The sequence below is a fragment of the Abramis brama genome (genome assembly GCF_963993115.1).
Source record: "Abramis brama genome assembly, chromosome: 3".
In the NCBI taxonomy this organism is placed as follows: domain Eukaryota; kingdom Metazoa; phylum Chordata; class Actinopteri; order Cypriniformes; family Leuciscidae; genus Abramis; species Abramis brama.
The window spans coordinates 23039839-23063236 of NC_139965.1; the positions used below are offsets into that span (position 1 = coordinate 23039839).

General features: G+C 37.0%; 1 protein-coding gene across 17 annotated transcripts in view; it reads left to right on the forward strand.

Annotated features, from left to right (window-relative positions):
* The window catches only part of plekha7b (pleckstrin homology domain containing, family A member 7b), a 111217-nt gene that overhangs the window by 58858 nt on the left and 28961 nt on the right, over positions 1 to 23398 (forward strand). For 14 of the 17 annotated variants that reach the window (XM_084110215.1, XM_084110205.1, XM_084110213.1 and 11 more), the window contains 6 exons: positions 2950 to 3033; positions 12308 to 12419; positions 14413 to 14517; positions 14976 to 15048; positions 15402 to 15502; positions 22445 to 22620. In XM_084110215.1, the coding sequence (XP_083966341.1) occupies positions 2950 to 3033; positions 12308 to 12419; positions 14413 to 14517; positions 14976 to 15048; positions 15402 to 15502; positions 22445 to 22620 (651 nt within the window). Of the gene's footprint in view, positions 1 to 2949; positions 3034 to 12307; positions 12420 to 14412; positions 14518 to 14975; positions 15049 to 15401; positions 15503 to 17615; positions 18222 to 22444; positions 22621 to 23398 lie in introns of those variants that run through there. The other 3 variants (XM_084110214.1, XM_084110210.1, XM_084110209.1) reach the window with 2 other exon arrangements.

Genomic DNA, 23398 nt, shown 5'->3' on the forward strand with positions numbered 1-23398 from the left:
GTTGGTTCCTGTGCTTTAGCAAACATTATTTGTTATATTTGTTTTTTATATAGGTTTTATTGATGTGTTGTTGAATTTCATAGTGTTACTATGGTTTTCCATTGCATATTTTTCTTGCATTTCAGTCTTTATTTGGGTTTTCTTGTGGTGCCGTGATATTGATCATTACATAAATTAATTTCACAGATGAGGTAGCAGGATTGACTTCAGGATCATGTTTATTCAGGAACTGAATCGAGCTGCAACAAGATGGATAAGACCATTGTTGTAGTGAAGGCTTTGTAGTACATGCTTTTATGTCAAGCGTTCTTTGATGCAACCACTGAAAAGCTTTTATGCAGCAGAGTTTACTGATGCACTAAATGTTCAATTAGAGATAAAAGCTTGTAGTGTTTGGAGACGTATGTTTGCATTCAGCAGAAGAACTATCTTTTGAGGACATTTGTATCTCGGATTCCTGTGGTATGATTGTTCACTAAAGAATGAACTTGACAGTGTTGTGTCACTGGGGGTGTATGATGACATGTTCCGCCGAGGCTGAGAAGTGTTTTTCACAGCCTGTTAAATTTGACAGTGTACTGTGAAAGAAGCATGCCTGAGTTTATTGGTCATGGTGAACGTGCCACCACCATAAGTTTAGGAAGGCTAATAAGGGGCTGTTTTTGGAATGCTGACATAGACTTGCTGTTCATTTCTTGTGCAGCGATTAGAGCATTCTGAGCCATGCTGCTCATGCAGGCAGTATAGGTTCGAGTCCAGCTCATATCATTTTCTTTCCTCTCTCTACTCTTCCAGTCAACTAAGTGCTAAGAAAAACAAATAAGTTGTGTTCTGTTCAGTGTTGCTTGCCTTGTATTTAAACATCTTCTAACCAGAGTAATGAGTGCTGTTGCTGCCCTGGACTGAAAATCACCTTGTACACTGATGGTGGATAAGACCATAGTAATATTATGTTCTTGTCATGTTTTTTTTGGTTTTGTTACACTTTATGTTTCAGTGTCCTTGTTACACGTTACATGTAGTTACTACAGTAATAACTATAAATTTTGCATAATTACATGCAACTAACCATACAACGAACCCTAATCCTAGCTATAACCCTATAGTAAGTACATGTAGTTAATTAATACTACTTCGTGCTTAAATGTATATTTACACGGTAACAAGGACACCTTTAAATAATGTGTAACCCACTATTTTAAGGTGTCCTTGTTACCATGTAATTATACATTTAAGCACTGAATATTAATTAACTACTTTACTTTTGATTACGTTTGTTGTCGGGTTAGTTGCATGTAATTATGCATAATTTATAGTTATTACTGTAACAAGGATACTGTCAAATAAAGTGTTACCAAATAGTGTAACCGTTTTTTAAATATTTCTATTTGTTTCAGTTTTAGTTTTAGTAATTTTAGTACTTTAGTACATTTTTCATCTAATATTTATATTTTATTTTGTTTAAGTTTTGTTTCAATTATCAAAAACAATGAAATAGTTTTAGTTACAATAACAACACGTTTCCATGAAACTCAAACCTTATATTGTCTTCTGAAGCTGTATGATATTTGTGTCAGGAACAGACTTGTCATAATTCACTGGAAAATCTTGCTCTCCACCATATGTCACAGTGTTTGGTTTGTGTTCCCTGGGTAACCACTAGATGTCCTCCTTCCCCACGGTGTCTGTCACTTTCTGAACTACATTCCCCACGATCCTTGTTTCTTCATTGCACTCAGCTGTCCCTTGTCATTAATCATTGCACTCAGCCAATTCCCCATTAGCATTGTCATTTCCCTGTGTATATAACCCTGTCTGTTTTAGTGTGTGTCACAGAGTCCTTGTAATTATCACGCCACTTCTGAGGTCTGTTATTGCCCGTTGTTTTGTTCCTGTTTATGTCTGATTGCTACCTTGGTTTTGACCCCTGCTTGGACTGGATTACGATTACGGAATACTCCATTAAAATACTTACTGCTATTGGATCTTCTCCCTGTTTATTGTGTGTGGAACGTGACACCATAGTTCTGAAATGTTATTCATGTCAAACTTTCATGTTGAAATGTTAAAATACTTGTTTGTATGTCTTTTTACTGTATGTTTATTTACTGCCTAGACTTACTATTCATTTACTTTTCTATAGAGAGGCAAAAGGGAACAGCGTTTAAAGAGAACTGTGCTAACATCTGTTCAAACCTCTGTGTTGCGTGAAGGACATCTTCACTTGGCTTGATGATTACTAGCACACCTGAAGCATGACTATGCCTGTTCTTTTAACTGCATTTATAAGCCTTGAGTCCACAGAGAGTCACTGAGGCAATGTGACTTAATATAGCTTTTTTAAACATAATGGATAATGATGATAGGCAGATAAGTGACTTGAATTATCCTCATATAGGAGCACATTAACTCACTGGGGGGGGGGTGTCTCCTTAGTCATCAAATTACCACTCTCTCTCTTCCAGCCAAAGAAACGGCATGAAGTAAAAATGAATAACTGAATCGATGAGAGCAGGCATATTATGTGTGTTATTTCACAGTGCTTTCACCCTTAGAAGCCCCCCTGTCTCTGTCTTATTACACCTGATGACAGTGAGATGTTTTAATGCCCTAGTTAAAACAGTGAATGGCCCTGTGTAATTGAAATCAATAGTTTCTGCAGAAGTTTGTGCTTAGCACCACACTTTGTGTTAAATAATATGAGTGGGCTTGGCCAGACTTCAGCGCTGCCAGTGCCACACATTCTGCACTCTTGCGGGAAAGTCATCAGAATTCCTCAAACTTGGTATATTCCTGTAGAATGTTGCTCTTACGGCTACAGTACCCACAGCGGGGAGGGAAGTGCCAAATTAAACATGATTAATATTGGATTGCTCATTTTGTTTTTCTTCTCTTGTCATTTTCCCCCATTTCCCTCATCTCCTGACTTTTTCTTTTTCTCTAATGCAGCCACAACCAGAGGACGACCACGTTCAGGCATCCTGTGACGGGACATATCTCCTCAGAAAACACTGACTTCTTTTTACAGGACCAGTGAGTGCTTCTCTTCCTTTTATTTGCATGAAATGTACTTTAGGAAGCGCACTCCCTGTTTCAATGCAGGTTGTTTGTATGTTTAACCATGTTTAAGAAGATCTAATGGGGCTTTGGTTAAATGAATAGCTGCAAGAGTTTTAAATCGTTCTTTAACAGATGCGTGAGTAATGGGACGTATAATGATCCATGAGCCACTGATATCATATGCCTGTGCTGGAATCTGCAAATCAGCTGGAAATGTCCAGAGATAATGGTAATGATGACCATTGCTGGTGTTGCATTTTCTAGCTTGGAGCTGCATTACTGAATTTGATTTAAAGAGAATCCGGTAATCTGTGCAAAGCAGGTACATACAGTGTTGAGGAAGATCATTTGAAACTCTACCTACACAAAATAATATTAAAAGAAATTAGTGAACTGCATTTTGCTATTTCCAACTAAATTTCTTGGGGGAAAAAAAGGTTTTCAGATTGAATTGCTTGTTATGACGGAGAAAGATTGGGAGTCATGCAAAGACAATAAAGACTTACTGTACAGTAAGTAGACAACATGTTTTTTGTTGTTCTTCTCGAAGGTAAAACACAGGACTAGTGTTGTCTGAATTGTAAACAAATGACTCTTATGAACAGATTATTTTAATCAATTGATCAATAGTCTTACAAATTGGTTTCAAACATAGGCTGCATCCGAAAATGCATATTTCCATAATATTTAGTAGGTCAGAAACAGTATGTGAAAAGAGTAGTATGTCCGAATTCACAGTATTCATAAAATGGTAGGCAAAACACATGGATATCTATATGCAGACCTCATTTGACTGCTCCGGAGTAATATTTATAAGAGCTTTAACCAAAGTTAGCACATGGAGAATTATCTAAAATGAATGATAAACTATGCTGCAGTCTATTGCAGATATAGATACATGTGAATAAATTTGCTTGCAGACACAGAGTCAGTCAACATGCTTTCAAGTGCTTACGGACCGGCTTTGACCGTTCCAATATGGCAGATGTCTTGCGTTTAGCTGCCCATGGTGGTCACTAATGAGGCATCTACGAATACATGTCTATTAGCCAAAAGTACCCGGATGGCGAGATTGTGAAGTGTGCATCCAATGGACAACTACCGTAACGATTCTATGAGGGCCACAGGAGAGGATTTATGAATGGCATTAAAGCGACGCAACTAATGCTGGTAGGTCAAGTGACAATGACAACATTACAAATGTAGAACTTCCATATTACATTCATACTATATAGCCATGAAGGAAGTACTGATTCAAAAAGAGAACGTATCCGAGAGCATGCAATTTCGAATGCAGCCTTAGTTACCGGTTTAAATCAATCAAGTAACTCATTCAGTGATTTTTCTTGACTTACTCACTGAACCACAAATACTTTAATGTCCAACTCACAATGAACTGAGAACCAGGGGAATGTTAATGAAATCAATAAGAATAAGGCTTGTGTTAAGTGTTGTCGATGTAGTCATTATCAACAATTATACTTGGTCATCGTACAATAGTATTAAGAATTGCTCATTTTCTTTACTATTCCATTAAAATGTGCACCACTGCACCTGTTCCTCTCCTCCTCTTCTCCATTAATTTCTATGTCTTCCCATATATCAGTAAGCTGAGCTGGGATTTCTTCCTCATCAGTGCCGTGAGGGTTAAGAGAGCTCAGATTTACATGCCCCGCTGAGACAGATCTCATTCTGTTACTCGCTAACGCACAAGGAAAGAACGGGCTAAGGGTTTGCTGTTTATTTTGAGTGTTCTGCTGCTTGCTGAAACAAACCCAGGTGAAAACTGTTACGAAGTTCAGCCGCCTGCCTCGATTTCCCTGTTATCACTCAATTGTGCTCCATATAGAGGTGGGCTCATGGATTCAGAATGTTGGGCTCTCGTAGGAATATCGCACACAGCCGTCAAGACAATTTCTCATGCAGATGACAGGTAAGTAAATGTTGCTGCCAAGGTTGATTGATGCTTCTCATTAGGGGCACCGTGTGAGAAGGACCTGTGCCAGGTTCAGGCTCCGATTAACCACCATCGGGAAAAGCCAGAAGAGTCACTTGACTAGTTATTAGTTTACCAGATTACAAACCTCTTGTTTGAGTGCCCAGGAGATAAAGATCATGGCCAAATGTGTTAAAGAGTAAGAGAGGAAGTTTGTCACTTGCGGCTGTGTCGATAAGGCGGTAAGACTTTTAATGTTGTGTCAGCTCTAGCATGCCTGTGGTTTGTAGAAGTGAGAGATAGTGAAGTTACAGGACATAACTGGAATACTTGCCACTCCTGGCTGCTCATAAGAGCTATTTTAAGCACAAGTCCGGCCTCATTTGGTCCTCTCTCCCCATCAACCCAGCCTTTTCCTTTAGGAATCTAGCAGTGGAAACTAACCTCACCCTAACAGCTGTGATAAGTGCTGATCTGTGAGAAAAGCCTTGTGAAATATGTCAGGAGACATATCAAAATATTTTATCTAAATATGTAGTATGCTGATATTTCAGTTCATCTGTGTGCCCTTAATAACGCTGCATACTCCCACCCCTCCTCGGTGAAGGGCTAAAATGTGTGCTGCGATCCCGTTGGTGGGGATTTCAGTGGAAATGTGTGCAGTGATAGAAGTGTTCTGATCCCCTGGTAGTGCAGTACTATTGATCTGAATGGCTAATCTGAGCACAGTGCATATCTCGACAACACTAAAGCATGGTGCATTGTCTGCCACAAAGGCTGACTGCTTTTTTTGTATGCATTATTCATTCCTTTAATGACCAAACTGCACTACACTTTTATTGACATAATTAACGAACATGATTAGTACATTTATATAATGCTTAACAGATCCTCAGTTAAAAGGTAAGTTCAGCCTAAAATTATAATTCTGTCATCATTTACTCACCCTCATGTCGTTCCAAACCCATAAGACTTTAGTTTATCATCGGAACACAAATGAAGATCTTTTTAATGAAATCTGAGAGCTTTCTGTCCCTCTATTGACAGCCTAACCAACTACTACTTTAAAGCCCCAGAAAAGTAGTAAAGACATCATAAAATAATCCATGTTTAGCCTCAAATTTATGAATCGACCTGAGTGCTTTGTTTGCGCAAAAAACATAATTTACCGCTTTATTTATCTAAAAAATATTAATCTCCAACGTGCGTTCACGAGAGCACCATTACGCATGCGTGTTGTGTAGTCGCGAAAGCAGACGTTGTTGCGTGAATGTGCATTGGAGATTAATATTTTGTAAATGTACATTGTATGACAAGTTAATTTCATTTTTGAAACTTTGATTCTTATTTTAAATATTCATCTTTAAATGTCAGTTAAGCCTTTTGTAGTGTTTGTTAATGACTTGTTGAACAAAAATGGTGCTGCTATATTATCATTGTCATCATATTGAATTATGACTTCAAGTAAATATAAATATTATTAATTATGATTTATTAATTATCAGTTTTGTTGGCTGATAATTTTGTTTAATGGCTTTTAAACTATTAATTGACCATTCTTAGTTTCATGTCTCTTTATCACATTATACAATAATCTAAACAAATGAATAATTCATGTCCTTTTATTTATATATTTGGTAGGTAGTTCTGCATTAAGCAGGATATTGCACAGTCAGCCAGTCATTGTATAAAAAATTAACAGCCTCAGGGTAATACAAAAAACCCTGATCGTCCTGTTTGAATTTAATTTTAAATGATGAATACATCACAGTTTACAGACTGCTATAACTGATCTGACTTCTAAAGTACTGTTAAATACCATGATTTCTGAATTTGTTCATCATTCAGTACCTTAGTACCCATCAAAGTACTGCTGTATGTGATTCCATCACTCATGGTTCTTTTGGTAGCAGTCTAACAAAAACTGCTGTATCATTGTGTAAATTATGTGGAGCTTATTATATACTGCTGTATGCCATGTATTATATAACTTAACCAGGTTAGTGGGTCTGAAGCTCCCCACAGCTCCGCTCTGAACATTTGGGAGCAGATGTGGTCGTTTTTTTTTTGTTGTTGATTTTTTGCATGAGTTCTTGCTGGCCTTCATCTCTCCAGCATGAAATACAGGCCCTCTGCGCCCATCCATTCAAAGGACAGTGCAGGTAAATAATATGAAAGCCTAGATAAAACACTAGTAAGTCCCAGGGTGCAAAGAATCTTGAGAAATGCTGGACGGGAGCCAGTTTGTGAGGTGAAAAATGAGAGTGAGAAAGACAGCAGTGCTGTTCCAGTCCGCAGCACTTTCCATGACAATGCTGCTGTAGCTTCCTGCTGTTTTGATGTTGTACACGGGCCACAAACACCTCCTGACTCTTTCACACTACAGGAACTCTTCACATTCCTCAGGAAGAAAAGCTGTTTATGGGTTTGTTGAGGGGATGTCTGTGTGCGCATGTTTCAGATTTTGGACAGGGTTATTGTGTTTTATCGAAAGCTCCAGCACCCATGAAATGCGTGGAGTCAGCCTGACATGCGGCTTGGAAATCTGCTTGCTTTGGTGAGTTTTAGCAGAATAATCAAAAATTTTGGGGGGGGTTTGATGACCATGCTAAGTTGCATCATGCATCATGCATTTTCTCGCTGGTTTATTTTCCATTATCAGCACTCGTATTTGTAGCTTGGTACCAACAAAAACTGTTAACCTCAGATTCAAGTTTGATGTGATAGAAATATGCACAATATAATTTTAGTTTTGTTTTATGTTTATCGGGTTATAACAACACACTTGCTTACAAGCAGGCTTGCACATAGTGAAAAAAACTAAAATACAGTAAATAATAGTAAACAACAGAAATAAAAAATTATGAATTCTGATACATAATATATAATACAACACACACACACACATAAATATACAGTATATCTCTCTCTCTCTCTCTCTCTCTCTCTCTATATATATATAAAAGTTTTTGTTTAAATAATATATGTGAGTGTACTGTGTATAATTAAATTTGTATCTAGAAATACACACACATGCATGTATATATTTAAGAAAAATGTGTTATTTATATATAAAAAATTATATTTATATATAATATAAATTATATATAAATATATACAGTATATGTATGCAAATATTTCTTAAATATATACATGCATGTGTGTGTATTTATATATACAAAATAATTATACACAGTACACACACATATATTATTTAAAAACAAACTTTTATTTTGGATGTGATTAATCGCGATTAATCTTTTGACAGCCCTAATATATGTGTTCACTATATGTGTCCACACTTTCTATTAGATGTCAGAGATGGTGTGAGTTTCAGATGGTTCTCTGAAGGAGTGTCCCTGAGAGGCAGGGCTGTCACTAAGAGAGCTTTTTGTTACCACTCTAAAGGCCTCTGAGAGTCTTCTACATTTTATAGACTCCTATTATATCCTGTGCTTGAGTACCAGTAGAAGTGTTTTTATTTCACCTACTTCAGGCCTTACTAATGTTTAGCCAGTCTTTTAACTGTCTGGTGCGCTTTTGCTATTTATTCTTGCTAAGAGTCGTCCAATTGGACAGGAAGAGACAGTCAGACCAGAATGAAAGATACCAAGTGAAACCGGTTTTGTTCAGGAGCTGTTTTAGAAATAATAGAACATGATTTGTATATTTGTAGTACATCTGAAAAGCAATAAAGACCTACATTATTACAGCATTTTCTGTTTGTATTTTTATGACTTAATAAAAAAGATATGCAGTTAAGAATATCTGGTTCTTGCGTACAGGTAAGCTCCTCAAAGTGAACTTTTATCTTGCAGAGATTTGGAGATTTTACTGCCACTAGTAGGCATTGCTCAGCAACACAGATGAGGTGTAAGTTGAATATGAAGCTGAAACCAGAGCTGGAGCTTACACAGAATGGGTAATCCAAAGTAGAAGAAGGGAAAACAAAGGAGATGTGAGCAGTCCGGTACCTTGTAAACAACTTTGATTCCAAGCAGTCTCAAAAAACCCTATGCACCCTTACTCCTGGAAGTTGTGTTGAGTCAGCCAATCAGATTGCACTCGGTTATTTCAGCCAGCACTTGCCATTTTTGTGTGCAATATACATCAAACAGACTATAGGCACTCTATATGTGGCTGTGCCTTCTGGCTTTGAGACTCAAGAATTTGTTCATAGTTTATACACTGGGAGAAAAACACTGTATACACAATAACAAATACATTTTACATGGTGATGGGAAGAGGCAACTGTGTACACAATGAATAATAACTCCCTGGGTACCAAAATGATTTGCAATTTCCTTGAAGGAGATTTAGAAATGTGAGAGATGTTTGGTTGAACTGTGGAGCTCATTGGTAGCTTTCACTCTAGGTTATACCTTTCCCTGCAGTCTCTGAATCTGACACCTTTTCTCTGACAGTGTTTGGGAGAAGTTTGTTATTTGTTGCCTGCAGCTTTGACAATTTGTTTCACCTTTCTTCTGTCCTCTATTCCCCCCTTCTCCCTAGTCTCTCCCCCATCCCTTCTCTCTACTGACGTGCCCAAAATGTTATAAATCTCACTGCAGCTTTTTATATACAGTAGTTGTCGTCCTTAGGAAAGTGAAATGGAGCCGAATAATTTAAGGGAGCAGGCTGGCATTAAGACATTTGTATCACAGCAGTCGTGGCTCTGACATTTCGCAAACATTTGGTTACTCATTTATTATTAATGACATAATTAACCAGCCTTGCTTTTGAGATGACATACCGGAGTGTTTACACTTTCTCTACTGTAATTCCAGTGAAACTGACTCAGACTGTTTAGTGACCGTGGCCCGTGATGTGACTTGTGCAAATGCCCTGCATTCTTCAGCTGCTGTGCATTCCTCCAATCCTCTCATCCACAGAGCACCCACAAACAGATTAGCTAAATATGGGTTGTCTCATCCAAATTGGTCACTGTTATACTTCATATTAATCCTGTTGTGACTGTGGCAGAGGTAATGTTGATGGATGGAGAAGGGAAGCAGCTTTACATGTAGAAGTGCAGAGTGTTTAAGTAGTGTATGAATTTGTCCCAGTGAAAATACCCATACTTAAGGAAGCTTTTAGGAGGTGTGAAGGATCGTAATGACGCTGCATTGATGTTTCCTCTGGTACTTTACAAATGAATGGATGGATGAAAGATAGGTAGTAATGTAGCAACCCTCTATAATGCGAGTAAATCACTTGCATATGCGACTAAATCTTCACTCGGGCCAACTAAATAATGTCTATCATTAGCCATTGGCTAATAAATTCTTAGATTGTACTCACCAGTGGGTGTGTGTTAGAGAGAGCGCGAGCGAGCGAGGGTCCATACCACCCAGAATTGACGCTCTACATGTAAATTATATTCTTTGTATGTCAAAATAACGGTTCATTTGGAATTATTCAGCTTTTAAGAACAAGCAGAAGATATGCCGGTTTCTCCGGTAGTGGGCGGAGCTAATGCACACACATCAAACTCATTTGTCTGGCGCTCATCTAGTAGATGGGTAGGTAGATATGTTAATAGGTAGGTAGATGGGTAGATGGATATGTATATGGATGGATGGATGGATGGATGGATGGATCGCTGATATATTGATAGGTAATACTTGCTTACCTATCAATATATCAGCCATCCATCCATCCATCCATGGTTGACTGGTAGATAGATATGTAGAAACAAAGATAAATTGATATGTATCATAGGGAGATAGATAAGTTGGTAGATCGATATTGAAAGGTAGATATAAATATGTAGATGCAAAGATAAATATATGTAGATAAATGTATGGAGGGGTAGATGGATTGATAGATTTATGGATAGATAAATCAATAATTGGATATGTAGGTAAATTGACAGATATAGTTAAGTAGCTAGGTAGATACAGTGGCAAGGCCAGAGGGGTGTCTGGGGTGGCACTGGACATCTGATTGGCCAGCCCAAAATGTTTCGTCTTATTTATTTTAGCCTTTTTCTGTGCAGCATCGCGCTTCTCAGTGCATTATAGCCTATTTGAAGCTGGGCTGCCAACTCTCACACACCCAGTCGAAAACATTGCGGAGCAAAGAGGACACAGACAACGTGCTGACAGACAAGACAGTGCACGTTACTTTTGATATAAAACAAAGTCTCAGCTTTCAAATTCTGTAAGTTTTACTACAAAATTCAAACAATGAGAATATAAATAAAGCTTTGGCGCTCTTTAATAAAAAAAAAATAAAAAAAAATATACACTATATTACATATTCATTATATTTTTACTCTTACAGTATATAACTAAAAAGCTATTATTATAAAAAATGGTCTTGTATGCAATTGTGTACAATTAAGTTGTTAATTTTACCTTTTAATAACTAGGGTCTCTGTATAGTTTACAACATTAGTTGAGTGATTTCTTGAGAAAAAGTAACATGTACTGTATATCCATGTATATGTCCAAATAAACGATATTGAATCGAAAGCTTATGAATAATTATTCCCCCATGAATCATTTTCATTCCAAGCTGAAATCAAAAGTTGACACCCCCATTTGAAGTAAGTTTAAGTTTTAGGTTTCCTGAACAACTTTTACAAAATTCACTGTAAGTTAACATTAGATCTTTTGCTTAATGGTTAAACAGATAAGAGAATTAAGAGAGTTCCAGTAGCCTAACATTCATTACGTTTACATCTGTGCTAGTAATACATGTAATTCGGTCACAGTGTCTTAAGTTACAGTATAGGATTGTATAGCAAATGTGGGGGTAATGTTAAGTAATTGTGCGATCATTCATCCATGCTTTTTGATGCCAGGTTAGGGTTATAAATTATTTTCTGTCATGGTCTATGGACCCTCTGAATTAGCGTTGGTCACCCACTGGCCACCCCATAAACTTCTGCCACTGGTTAGATATAAATATGTAGATAAATAGATCTGTATGATGGATAGATAGATGGATGGATGGATGGATTTTGTTAATGTCTTGTCATTGTTACTATGTCCAGGTCACCTGACACTACTCTCACCAGAGCTGCGTATGCTGAGTGGTGATATTGTTTGTTTAGTACTCTTCATGTCCTGGTCTGTGAGTAGTTTGCCTTCAGGGAATGTGTTTGACAACATGTTACTTGAGTGTTCAATGGGGAGTGTGCTTCTGAGTCTCTTCCTCGATTGTATACTTGTCCATGGGCTCTGCTTTAATTTGTTGGTTATTAAACACAAAAATGCATCTATTTCACTCTTAATTTCATAGTGAATTATTAACCACACCCTTATACTTGGTGTCAGAGATCATGTCTTTCTTCTACTATTGTAGGGCAAATTTACGCATGTCCAAGCCACCACCAGAGCCGAGGCCTCCCAGCATGGTCAGCGAGTCCTCTGTCGCCATCTCCTCTTCCCCAGCGGACACCACTTCAGGATCCAGGGTGAGAAGCCCAGCCTTGTTCAGTTCTGATCTGAGACTGGTTTAATGTTTTCTGTCATGGTGCAGATTCTCAATTACGGGAAATGTTCATGCAGAGCACTTCAGGTGCATGAAAGTGCAAGGCTTGACCGATAGTCTAGAGAGCCTCACTGTTTCATGTGTGTGTGTGTGCACTGTGCATGTGTGTGTATCTCATATGAAATCATATTGAAAACTGATAATGTTTTATAGTTATTTGGGAAGAGTAAATTGGCCTCATCTATTTTTGCTATACTTCTTCCATTTTGACAAATGACCCAGGCAGTAGGTGGAACTGATTTTTCTAGCCCCAGAGAAGCTGGACTTAATCTCCTGTGTGGGTCACTGCATTTTGCAGAGGTCATGAGGTAATACTGCATAGAACCAAGCCACCACGGAGGGTATTGAGAAATTTACAGAATGTCTCTCGCTATTTCTCTATATTTCTCTATATTACAGTTATATCATTTTGTTTTACATTTAATTTAATAATAGTAATTTTTATAATTTGCTATAACATTTTTTATGAATAATATTATAATGGTTAGAACTCATTTTGCATACACACCCCATCTTTGGTTGAGGGCTAAACGTCAGGGCGATCTCTAGGCAGCCCTTGGCTCGTTGGTCTCATATCAGCTCAGTAAAAGCCTCCGTTTCCTCAGATCTGCTCTGGAAGTGGAAATGTAGAGACAAAGTTGTCTCCCTGTTAGAGGGTTTTTTTGACACTTTGAAGTTTTAATGGCCTGGCTTGATACACATTGGCTGTGTCACTGTGTGCTAGAGAGTCTGATGCTGGCCTGTCAATGACAGCTCTGTGTCAGCATCATATGAGCTTTCACAAACCAATCAATCCAGCCCAGAGGCCCTTATCTCTGCACACACACTTTACTGGGACAAGAACCAGGCTCCCAGTGGGCATCAGTCATCATCCAGCTTTGGTTCTTTTTAACAAAGCATCTTATCACATTGTTGTGTATTTTAAACAGTTAATTAAATGTCTTTCATTCTATTCTTAAAGGGATGGTTCGGAGTAATTTCAACCTAGGGTCCTTTGCACCATGACCTCGAGCCAAACACCCTCCCCAGAAGCTTTTTTTCCTTGGTCGAACATTATTAAAGTTAGAGCTTATTTAGAGATATCAGCCGAATGGCTTAGTGCAGGCGCTATCTCGTAAATTACCCCACTAATAATGCCCAGAATGGTACCAAACTTATACAGTAGTACAAATAGGTTCTGTACTCATAAAACGAGGCATTGGAAAGTGTTGTAAATACATCAGGAGTTTATTTAAATAACACTTGCCTGACGGCTCATGCTACTGCTAACCCGGACGTCGACGTCACTTCAGTGATTTGGGAAAAGCATGTAAAAGTCCTGGCAGAAAGCGATGCATACGGATGTAAATGTATATATATTCACCCACTTTATTGCTAAATGTACATGCTTTTTCATATCAACAGAAATATGCTAAAGCCCGCCTGCACCTTGACGTGATTGGTTATAGGGTAATTTGTGATGTAGAGAACAACTGCGTTTTTGAGACTGTCTTTGATTCACTGTAGTTTTAAGGAGAAAATACTTAGTAATGATGTAGACTGCACATGGTTTGTCTTAAATCATATTAAATGCCACAGGGGGGATTTTCACCACAGGGGTCTTTAATAAATGCAAAGCTCATTGTAAATGTTCTGTATTATTCTCTGTGAACTTTATATGGATCAAGATTAATAAATGCCACAAACCATATTATTGTGAACATTTTGCAGTTCTGCTAATTACCTTGGACATAAAGTGGCTCTAAAAAAGTTTTGACACTTTAGCCACATTTAAAAAATAAAAAGACAATTTTATATTTATTGTAAGCATCCGAATACTTTTGATTGCCACTTTACCTTATTAATGCCTGTGTATACACTGTATGCAATTTTAAAAGCAAAGTATGTGCTTTTCTTTTTTCTTTTAAACACCTCAGAATTTGAAACCCAGTGGGAAGGTGCATTGCTTTGGCAAGCGTGACCATTCCATCAAAAGGAACCCCAATGTCCCGGTGGTGGTGAGAGGATGGCTCTACAAACAGGTGCGGCCCTCAAAAGTGAAACCCTGGTGTGAGTGATTTACAGAGTCTGATTTTCATCTGAACTGAATGGTGTTCAGATGTTAGATTAGATCTTAATTATGATGAACTAAGACCCCACAGGCAATAAACTGATTAACTGAGCATGTTATTCAACATAGAATAATTAATAAATATTCTATATAAACAGAGGGGCCTCCAATTAAACGCTAATAATAACAATATTTACATTGGGTGGTACTGATAGATGATTATCTTTTTTTAATTTTAAAAGATATGAAGATATATATAAAATATAACATGAAACGATAAATTCATGTTGATTATTAATAGTGTGCTTAAATTTGCTTCTAAATATAGTTTTTTTCTGTCTTTGCAGAAGTCTTTACATGTCTTTACATTTCCATTTCTGTATACATATATACATATATTTGAAAATGTTATTGTTCTTCCATCCTCAGGACAGCTCAGGCATGAGACTGTGGAAGAGGAAATGGTTTGTGTTGTCTGATTACTGCTTGTTTTATTATAAAGGTGAGTTATAATACTCCGCTTTAGTTTGCTGCAATTATCTAGAACGGTCTCTAATTTTATTGCACCACAATCACATTTTCTGTAACGCGTTATGAGAGTACCTATAATTTAATAAGGAACAGCAGGTTTCTCATTTCCTGTTTTTATCCCTATTGCTTACACAGATCATATTGAATTATATTAGTTCACATGAAGTAATACTGTTTTGATCATTTTTAATCATTTTGGTGGGTGAGGTGGATTATCACTTACTTGCTGTCATATGTGTTTAAGAGTGTTGCTAACAAACCAATTACACCGTTGTTCAATTGTAATCTAACACTTTTCAACTAACATCTCTACTTTGCTAACAGATAGTCGAGAGGAGACTGTTCTGGGCAGCATTCCTCTTCCCAGCTATGTCATTTCTCCCGTGGGACCCGAGGACCACATCAGCCGCAAGTACACCTTTAAGGTAAGAGTGTTCTAATGATCTGCACTGTAATGCTACTCAGCTACTAGCTTATTATCAGTGGTGCTGTGTGGGCAGCAGTCAATGATGACTGATTAATGTGGCAGTTGTTTGACTCCTCTCTCTGCCCTCTTCTGACCACACAGATCAGTTACTACTGCCCTCACAACCTCATAACAGGCTCAACTAAATCTCTGCTTGTTTTAACTAATAGCATCATGTTCCTCCACTGAGTTCCTAAAATATTCTTTTCAAGGAGACAAAAATACCTGAGAATTTTTGCTGGTTACAAAGGGAATAATTATTTAAAAAATGATATTTTTGCTTCTAAAAATGGTTAGAACGAGTCACATTCAAAGTGTCTGTTGAAAAGCTTATCATTAAATCGCCATTAAAATGCATATCAGCAATCAACAGCCTACTGTTAAATGAATGAACTGTTACTTGCCACAAGAATTAAAAATTATTTGTATTTTTAATTATTATATTAAATACTGTAATATTTGATTATTAAATGTATATTTGTTAATAATGAAAAATATTTATAATTTTATTTATTTATTTAATAATTGTTTTTTTTGTTTTTTATCAAATTGCTGATACCACCATTGTTTTTAAAATCTTTGTTAAAAGCTGTGTTGTGTCTAACAGCATGCTTTAACTGTAAAACTGTATCTATCAGCCTCTCATTAAACTTGTTTTAGCCCATCTCTTTTTGACCGGTATTGTTCCCCTCAGTGTCTGTCAGCACAATGCTGTCATTACAGAAGCTGCTGTTTGTTCACAGGAATTCACACTGAGCTTCCACCCAACTCGCTCAACAAGTTTTCAACAGCCCTCTTCTCTTCTCATCATTATCTAAACCCTTCTCTGAGTGAGGCCTATTGATGGCAAGCTTCCATTGAGCCTCACAAACCTCCTCCCACTGTTTACTGCGGTTCGGCGGACAGTGAAATAATATCCCAGAAGGCTTAGTGCTTACCATTTCTATTAAACCTACTGCATTGGAAAAATCAATTCTGGCTTAAACCTTTGTACCATGGAGGTTGAAAAAATCTTCAGTTTTATTCTATAATTCACTGATAACTTACTAAGACTTTGGAATTTGTATGAAGCATTTTGTGCGCAGTTTACCCCAGTCTCCTCTTGAAGCGAAGCTCTTCTGAAGAACAATACTCCAGGAATGTTTGATCCCATCACTGCAGCTCATTCAGCGCTCAGTCATCCTTCCCTATGGGCACGCGATGCATCGTTCAAACTCCATTTCCCTGCTCGTATTCCCCAGTGCTGGAATTTATTTGACTATTGTGCCAGCAGGGAGATTAATTATACATCTACTCTATTTGGAATATCGTACTTGCCCTAAAGTCTGTAATGTACCAGAGCAAGGTGAGGGGACTTGTTCTCGCATTGGTGCTCTGGGTGTTAATTAGCAAGTTGTTAGTTAGGAGATCTCCATCAGTGAAACTAGCCAGCAGCTATTTGAACATCTGGCTGCTTTATTTTCATGTAAATTAGCCCCCAAGGTATGCTGTTTGTATAATGTTTTTACTCTTACTGGCTTCTTAGTCAGCAGTGAAGAGTCTTGCATGTTTATTTTCTGTAAGATTTCTTTAGTAGTAAGTTGTGTAGTAAGGGTAGTTTTTTTTTTTAATACACAGAACAAATGATTCTTATGAGGATGAGCGTTTTTTTTTAGAGAATCAAAAACATAGTTGTGTAATTTTACAATAAAATATACTCAGAGCCCCGCACATGACATGCAGAAAAAATATATGGCCACGAATTAAGAATTTGTTCTCTCGTTTTAGTAATTGTGGCCACAAATGATGAATTCGTCCCCTCAACTTATTAACACATTGAACTAATTTATTCTATCATTTTCATTTAACTAAACCAAGGGAATGAATTATTACAACATGGTCACGATTTAGTAAAAATGAGGGAACAAACTGTTATACCATGTACACGACTACAAATTAGTTAATGCGCTGACGTATTAGTAAGTCGTAGGAACGAATTGTGAATTCGGATTGTTTACATTTATTTATTGTTGAAATGATCGAATCATTTGGTGATGGAATTGCATCCCCCCCTTTATTTATTCCTTAAATGCACTAAAACAATTGGTTATGGAGCTTTTAAGGAACTGAAATTGTTAAAAGTAATAAGAACTAGAATTGTTAAATTCTTTACGATTCCCATCCCTGATCCGTGGCCGTTTGAGAATATGAATTCGAGAATGAAGTCATAAAAGGTTTTACATTTCATTCGGCAAATGATATGGCAAGTACGCATGGGAAAACTCCTGATGCTCAGCTTCAATTGATTCAGTTGATTCATTTATTCAGCTACAGCAGTTAAATGTTTTGATGTTTATTAATGATCTTTTCCTGTTCTCTGGTGTGTTGAACTTTTGTTCTCCCAGTGGCGTAATTCTGCTTAGCTTTGCTGCCTCTAATGTTAATTGCGTTTCAGCTCACCCTGCTTACCGTATCTGATGATATTTCACAACCAGGGACATTTCAACACATCTTCTGGTTTTGGTTAACATTTTTCACATAGGCCGTGATCCACTCCCTCTGTTTTTTGCACAACTCACTGTGATTCTCTCATTCCAATTGCCTATTGCTTCCTGTTGTGACCTGGTGCATTATGGGAGCTGAACCGGGTGCATCTGGTGGAAGGGGCCGTCTCCTGAGTCAGCCTATTGCATGAATAGGTATTTTAATTTCCATTCATTACTATCAGCGGATCTCCACTCCATCACCATTCCGTGTATGGCATTCTCCTAGGCAGATGAAAAATGCACATAGCCCATGTGCATTGCTGCGTTTCCGCATGCATGCGACTCATCCCGCTTCCTCAGGAACAGGCAATGCCAGATCGACAATCCAATCTCCCTGATGTGAATATTGGAAATGCAGACATTTCCTTGTGAATGTGCGAATCTTATATTAAAGACGAGGACTGTTGCAGACTGGCATTGCTCTATTCCTCTTATCACTTCATCACTTGCATCAGTAGTTCCAGTGTTGGTTATTATCCACACATTTCTCCACTTGCATCAGTAGTTCCAGTGTTGGTTATTATCCACATATTTCTCCACTCTCATTGGCTGTTCAGTCGCTGCTCAATTGCATCGGTACTGTGAACTATAATATGAACTGTTGTCTGTTGTTAAATTGTGCTTGTATTTATATTTTTAACAGATACAAATATTTAGATACAGTGCGCTACCGTTCAAATGTTTGGGATTAGTAGGTTTTTTTTTAATGTTTTTAAAAAACATTTAAAGTCTCACCAAGGCTGCATTTATTTGATCAAAAATATAGTAAAACAAATTACTATATACAGGCAGTATATAATTTATTTTAAATATTACACTTTAAATTATATATTTTAATACATTTTATATTTTATATTTTCAGCATCATTACTCCAGTCTTCAGTGTCACATGATCCTTTAGGTAATCATTCTGATGCTGATTTGGTGCTCAAGAAACTTTTATTATTATTATCAATGTTGATAACAGTTGTGCTGCTTAATATTATTATGTAAAACTGTGATACATTTTTTCCATGATTCTTTGCATAGAAAGTTCAAATGAACAGTTTTTATTTGAAACAAGTCTTTTGTAACATTATAAAAATATTTACTGTCACATTTGATCAATTTAATGCATCCTTTCTGAATAAAAGTAAAATGTCTTTCTTTTCTTTTTTTAAATCACTGACTCTAAACTTTTGAACAGTAGCGTATAACAGATCTGAATTGTTACTCTGTACGGTTATTTTTGTGTTTAGCTCATTGTTAATTTCTCAAAAGGATTTCAAGTTGAAATGTATGCATTCTTGAATGTTTAACTTTCTGAGGAATATTCCAGGTTCCAACTTGATATCAATGGACAGCATTTGTGGCATGTTGTTAAATAGTAATCTTCAAGTTTTTAAAAATGAACATAACATTTTTTATTGGACATAAATATAAACACACTAACTTTTTTTATTTTTATGGCTGTTCTTTTGCAACAGTTGAATATTTAAATGTTTTGGCATTCTCGCCTCCATAACTGTTAAGCTATAATTGTGTTTTTGGCCAATTTCACAAACTGAGAGACAATTTATAAAATAACCCAGAATATTCCTTTAGCCTCTGAAGAGGTTAAGCGATTGAACAAATTCCTCTGATTAATTACCAAATATCCCTCTAAGTGGGATAACCCTGAATGAAAGCCCGGGACGTGATGGGTAATCTGAGCACATTAACTTCTTAAAGACAGGAATGTGAGAAGAATTTATATCAGCAGACATGCTTTCCTTCAGTAGCTGATACTTGATATTAAAACATGCACTGAAATCAATTTTCTCTTGTCCAAGTTTTGTCTCCCACTTCTTATTGTTTGTCATCATGAAAAAGTGGTTAATGTTTGCAAGATACAATATGTGCCTTCTTTTCTAAATATGATTTTTTGTTTATTTGTATGTGTAGGTGTGTATGTATGACAGTGAGATATTCTGTTAAGTTAGATTAAAGCTATTATTTTTCTGGAATAGCATTCACCTAAAAATAATCTGTAGAAATTACAGTATTACTGGCAGCTGCTTGCCAGTAACTTACTGTAGATTTAAATTGATGTTATTTACTGGCAACAGTTTGTTCAAAGTTAAATGAACATTAAACATTAACAAGCCTTTATCTTTACAGAATAAAACTAAAATAACAGCCTCATGCAAAGCATTCTGGGAACCAAAATCTGAAGGAAAAAAAACAGAAAAAGGTTGATGAAGATTTCTGGTTCCCAGAATGCTTTGCATTAGATTGTTATTTTATAGTTTTATTCTGTAAAGACAAAGACTTGTTAATGTTTAATGTTCATTTAACTTTGAACAAACTGTTGCCAGTAAATAACATAAATTTAAATCTACAGTAAGTTACTGGCTAATAGCTGCATAACTACAGCAATTTTTTTACAGTGTACAGAAAATATCTCTACTACCTGACTGATCACTGAAGCGAGTGTCACACACTTTTGTCTGTGACAGGTCTGTAAACCATGAAAAAATACAGGTCGCTATTTTTTAAACTAGTCTGTCAATCATTTCAAGTGTTCAGGTTGGCTGAGATGTTTTCCAGATGACAATCAAACATCATATGGACGTCTCTGGTCAACGCATGTGTGCTATCAGTAAAGGAACTGAAACAAAGTCGATGTGAGCAGAGTAGGGTAATATGAAGACTTCAGGTGCAGATATCGGATGGGCTGTATTAGCCATTAGTTCGTGACAGGCGGGATAATAGACTCCTGGAGAGGCTGAAGAGATGTGCCGTGAGCAGAGATGCAGCTGTCAAATTGTGAATTAAGAGACGCCATTGACGTAGCCTAGAGGCTGCTGCATTGACTTTCTACAGAATGAGTCAATGTTACCAGATGTAAGCTCTGTGTGTGTGTGTTTGGAAGGACGGTCTGCTGCCTGGGTCTGGGTGGGCCTGGTAAAAGCGCTGAGCTGGACTCTGTTTAAGCGTTTAGATGAGTGAGCGGTGGCCGTACCCCCATCAGAGAGATTAGACCAACAGTTGCATTTTGGCAGTAGCAGATTTAGCAGGACAGAAGGTGCACGGAGCAAGTTAAGCTGGGGGGGGGGTGCTGTTAACCGTGGCATTAAACAACAACAGTAAGAGATTTAACAGCTTTGTTTATGTGTGTAAGTATTTGTGTGCATCTCTAATATTGTGTTTTACATTTGTGTGATGTTTTGGAACTAGTACTGAAGCCCTGAAACGTATTTGAACAAATGTATTTATTTCATAAAAAGTCTTAAGAATTTATTTGTGTAAATGACAAAATAAAGAGGTAGAGGAAAAAAAGAGAGACTCTTGTTTGTAAACTTGTGTTAAATTCTATAATATTCTAAGAATACGTGGAATAAATAGACAATTGCATTCATCTCTCTTTGCATGGACAGTTTGTTTGCCGAGTAGTTCAGATCTTCAATGTTGATTTTCTGACATTGATGGTTTTTATTTTATGGAAGCCTGTTTTTACCTCAGAGTAAAAAATAAAATAAAAAAAAGTAACTGACATCTATTTCTTAAAGTTGAACTTTATTTCTTCCTTCAGTGTTTTTATTGCGGCTTTATATTTTGTAATGCGATTTGGGAGTCTGCGATTGTGTAAGTTTTTGCCACTCTTTGTCTCACGATTGTGACTTTATTTCTCTTAACTGCTGGTCATAAGTGCTGTTTTATATCTTACGGTTGTTTTCAACATTAATAATAAGAAATGTTTCTTGAGGACCAATGATTTGTGAAGGATCATGTGACACTGAAGACTGGAGTAATGGCTAGTGATAATTAAAAACACTTTTTTTAAATTGTAATAATACAACACAATATTACTGTTTTACTGCATTTTTGATTAAATAAATGCATCCTTGTCGAGAATAAGAGGCGTCTTGCAAAATCATTTAAATATCTTACTGACCCAAAATGGTTGCGTTCATCTCACAATTGCGACTTTCTATCTCAATAAGTATAAAGTTTATCTTCTCACAATTACAATTTTTTTATACTCTGAAGCATAATGGGCTTCCATTTTCTGAAGCATAGTCTGACTGTAGTACAACAATTAGCCTACTTTTCAACAAAAGTCTCAAATGCTTGCACAGTACCTGTTGCACTAGTGCAGATCATTTGACAGAAGTGCATGGAAATATTAGTAACAATGATAATGCAGTTATCATTGGTTGGTAATCTTCTTCCTGTGCTCAGATCAACAAAATAAACAGAGCCAGTTCAGCATGACGTCTGAGCTTGCTAAAATGACAGTGGTGCTGTCACAGCAATTCTGGGGCCCCCGCTGGTCCGGGGCCTCGCATGCACGTGCAACCTCTATACATGGTCACTGATGACGGTCCCCTTCTCTACCTCTGTCTCTCCCCCAGGCCTGCCACACGGGAATGCGCTCCTACATTTACAATAAGAATTCTCTGATTGGCTCGCAGGCCGAGCACTGTGGCATGAGGACGTACTACTTCAGCGCCGACACACAAGAGGACATGAATGGCTGGATCCGGGCCATGAACCAGTCCGCACTGATGCAAAGCCATGGCGTGAAGAGGTCAGTCTCTTCCTGCTGCTGCAACAACTCTTCTCTCAGGGCTGCTGTCTCAACAAAATCCGTATCTAAGAAACCTGGCCAATATATGCTATTAAAAACTATAGGATAACCCTTACTAATAATTTTATTTGCCAGACATAAAACAGATTAGGAACCACAGGCAGCAAAAGTATTTTATGTGATTTGGTTGCATTTTAATATCATTTAAAATACATCAAAATACAAAATTATAGTAGATTGAAAACGCTTAATACATTTTCCTGGCTTTAATGGATTCATTGCAGTGCACTTTATTTTAATAAAAAGGGCCTCTAAAACAACTTAATTTTTTTTTATATCTTACAAGGCCAGGGCTGCATGGTTGGAGAAAAATTATATTACCCAATAATATATCAGTGTAATATTTTTCAGTCCTGCATGGTCCAGTCAAACCCCAATGGATTTTGTGCTTACAAATACCTTACATTATTTTGTCTCGGAAATATGACGCATTAAAAGGATAAATACATTATGAAAGCCATTTCATGTTTTCTTTAAGAACTAGCTCTAACCCAGTATAGTATTAATTCTTCTCTCCACTTGTTCTAGAACTTCCTTTATTAAACCCTCATTATACTGTCACTTAATGTTTAATATTATATGTTTTTATGTAATGTGAGGGTTGATATTTTCTATTATTTCATGCACAACAGAAGTGAAGTTGTCTTAACTGGTTTCTGCACTACTTGAACATTTCATTGATCTCATTGAGGCAGTCCAATGACATATCAGTCGACGA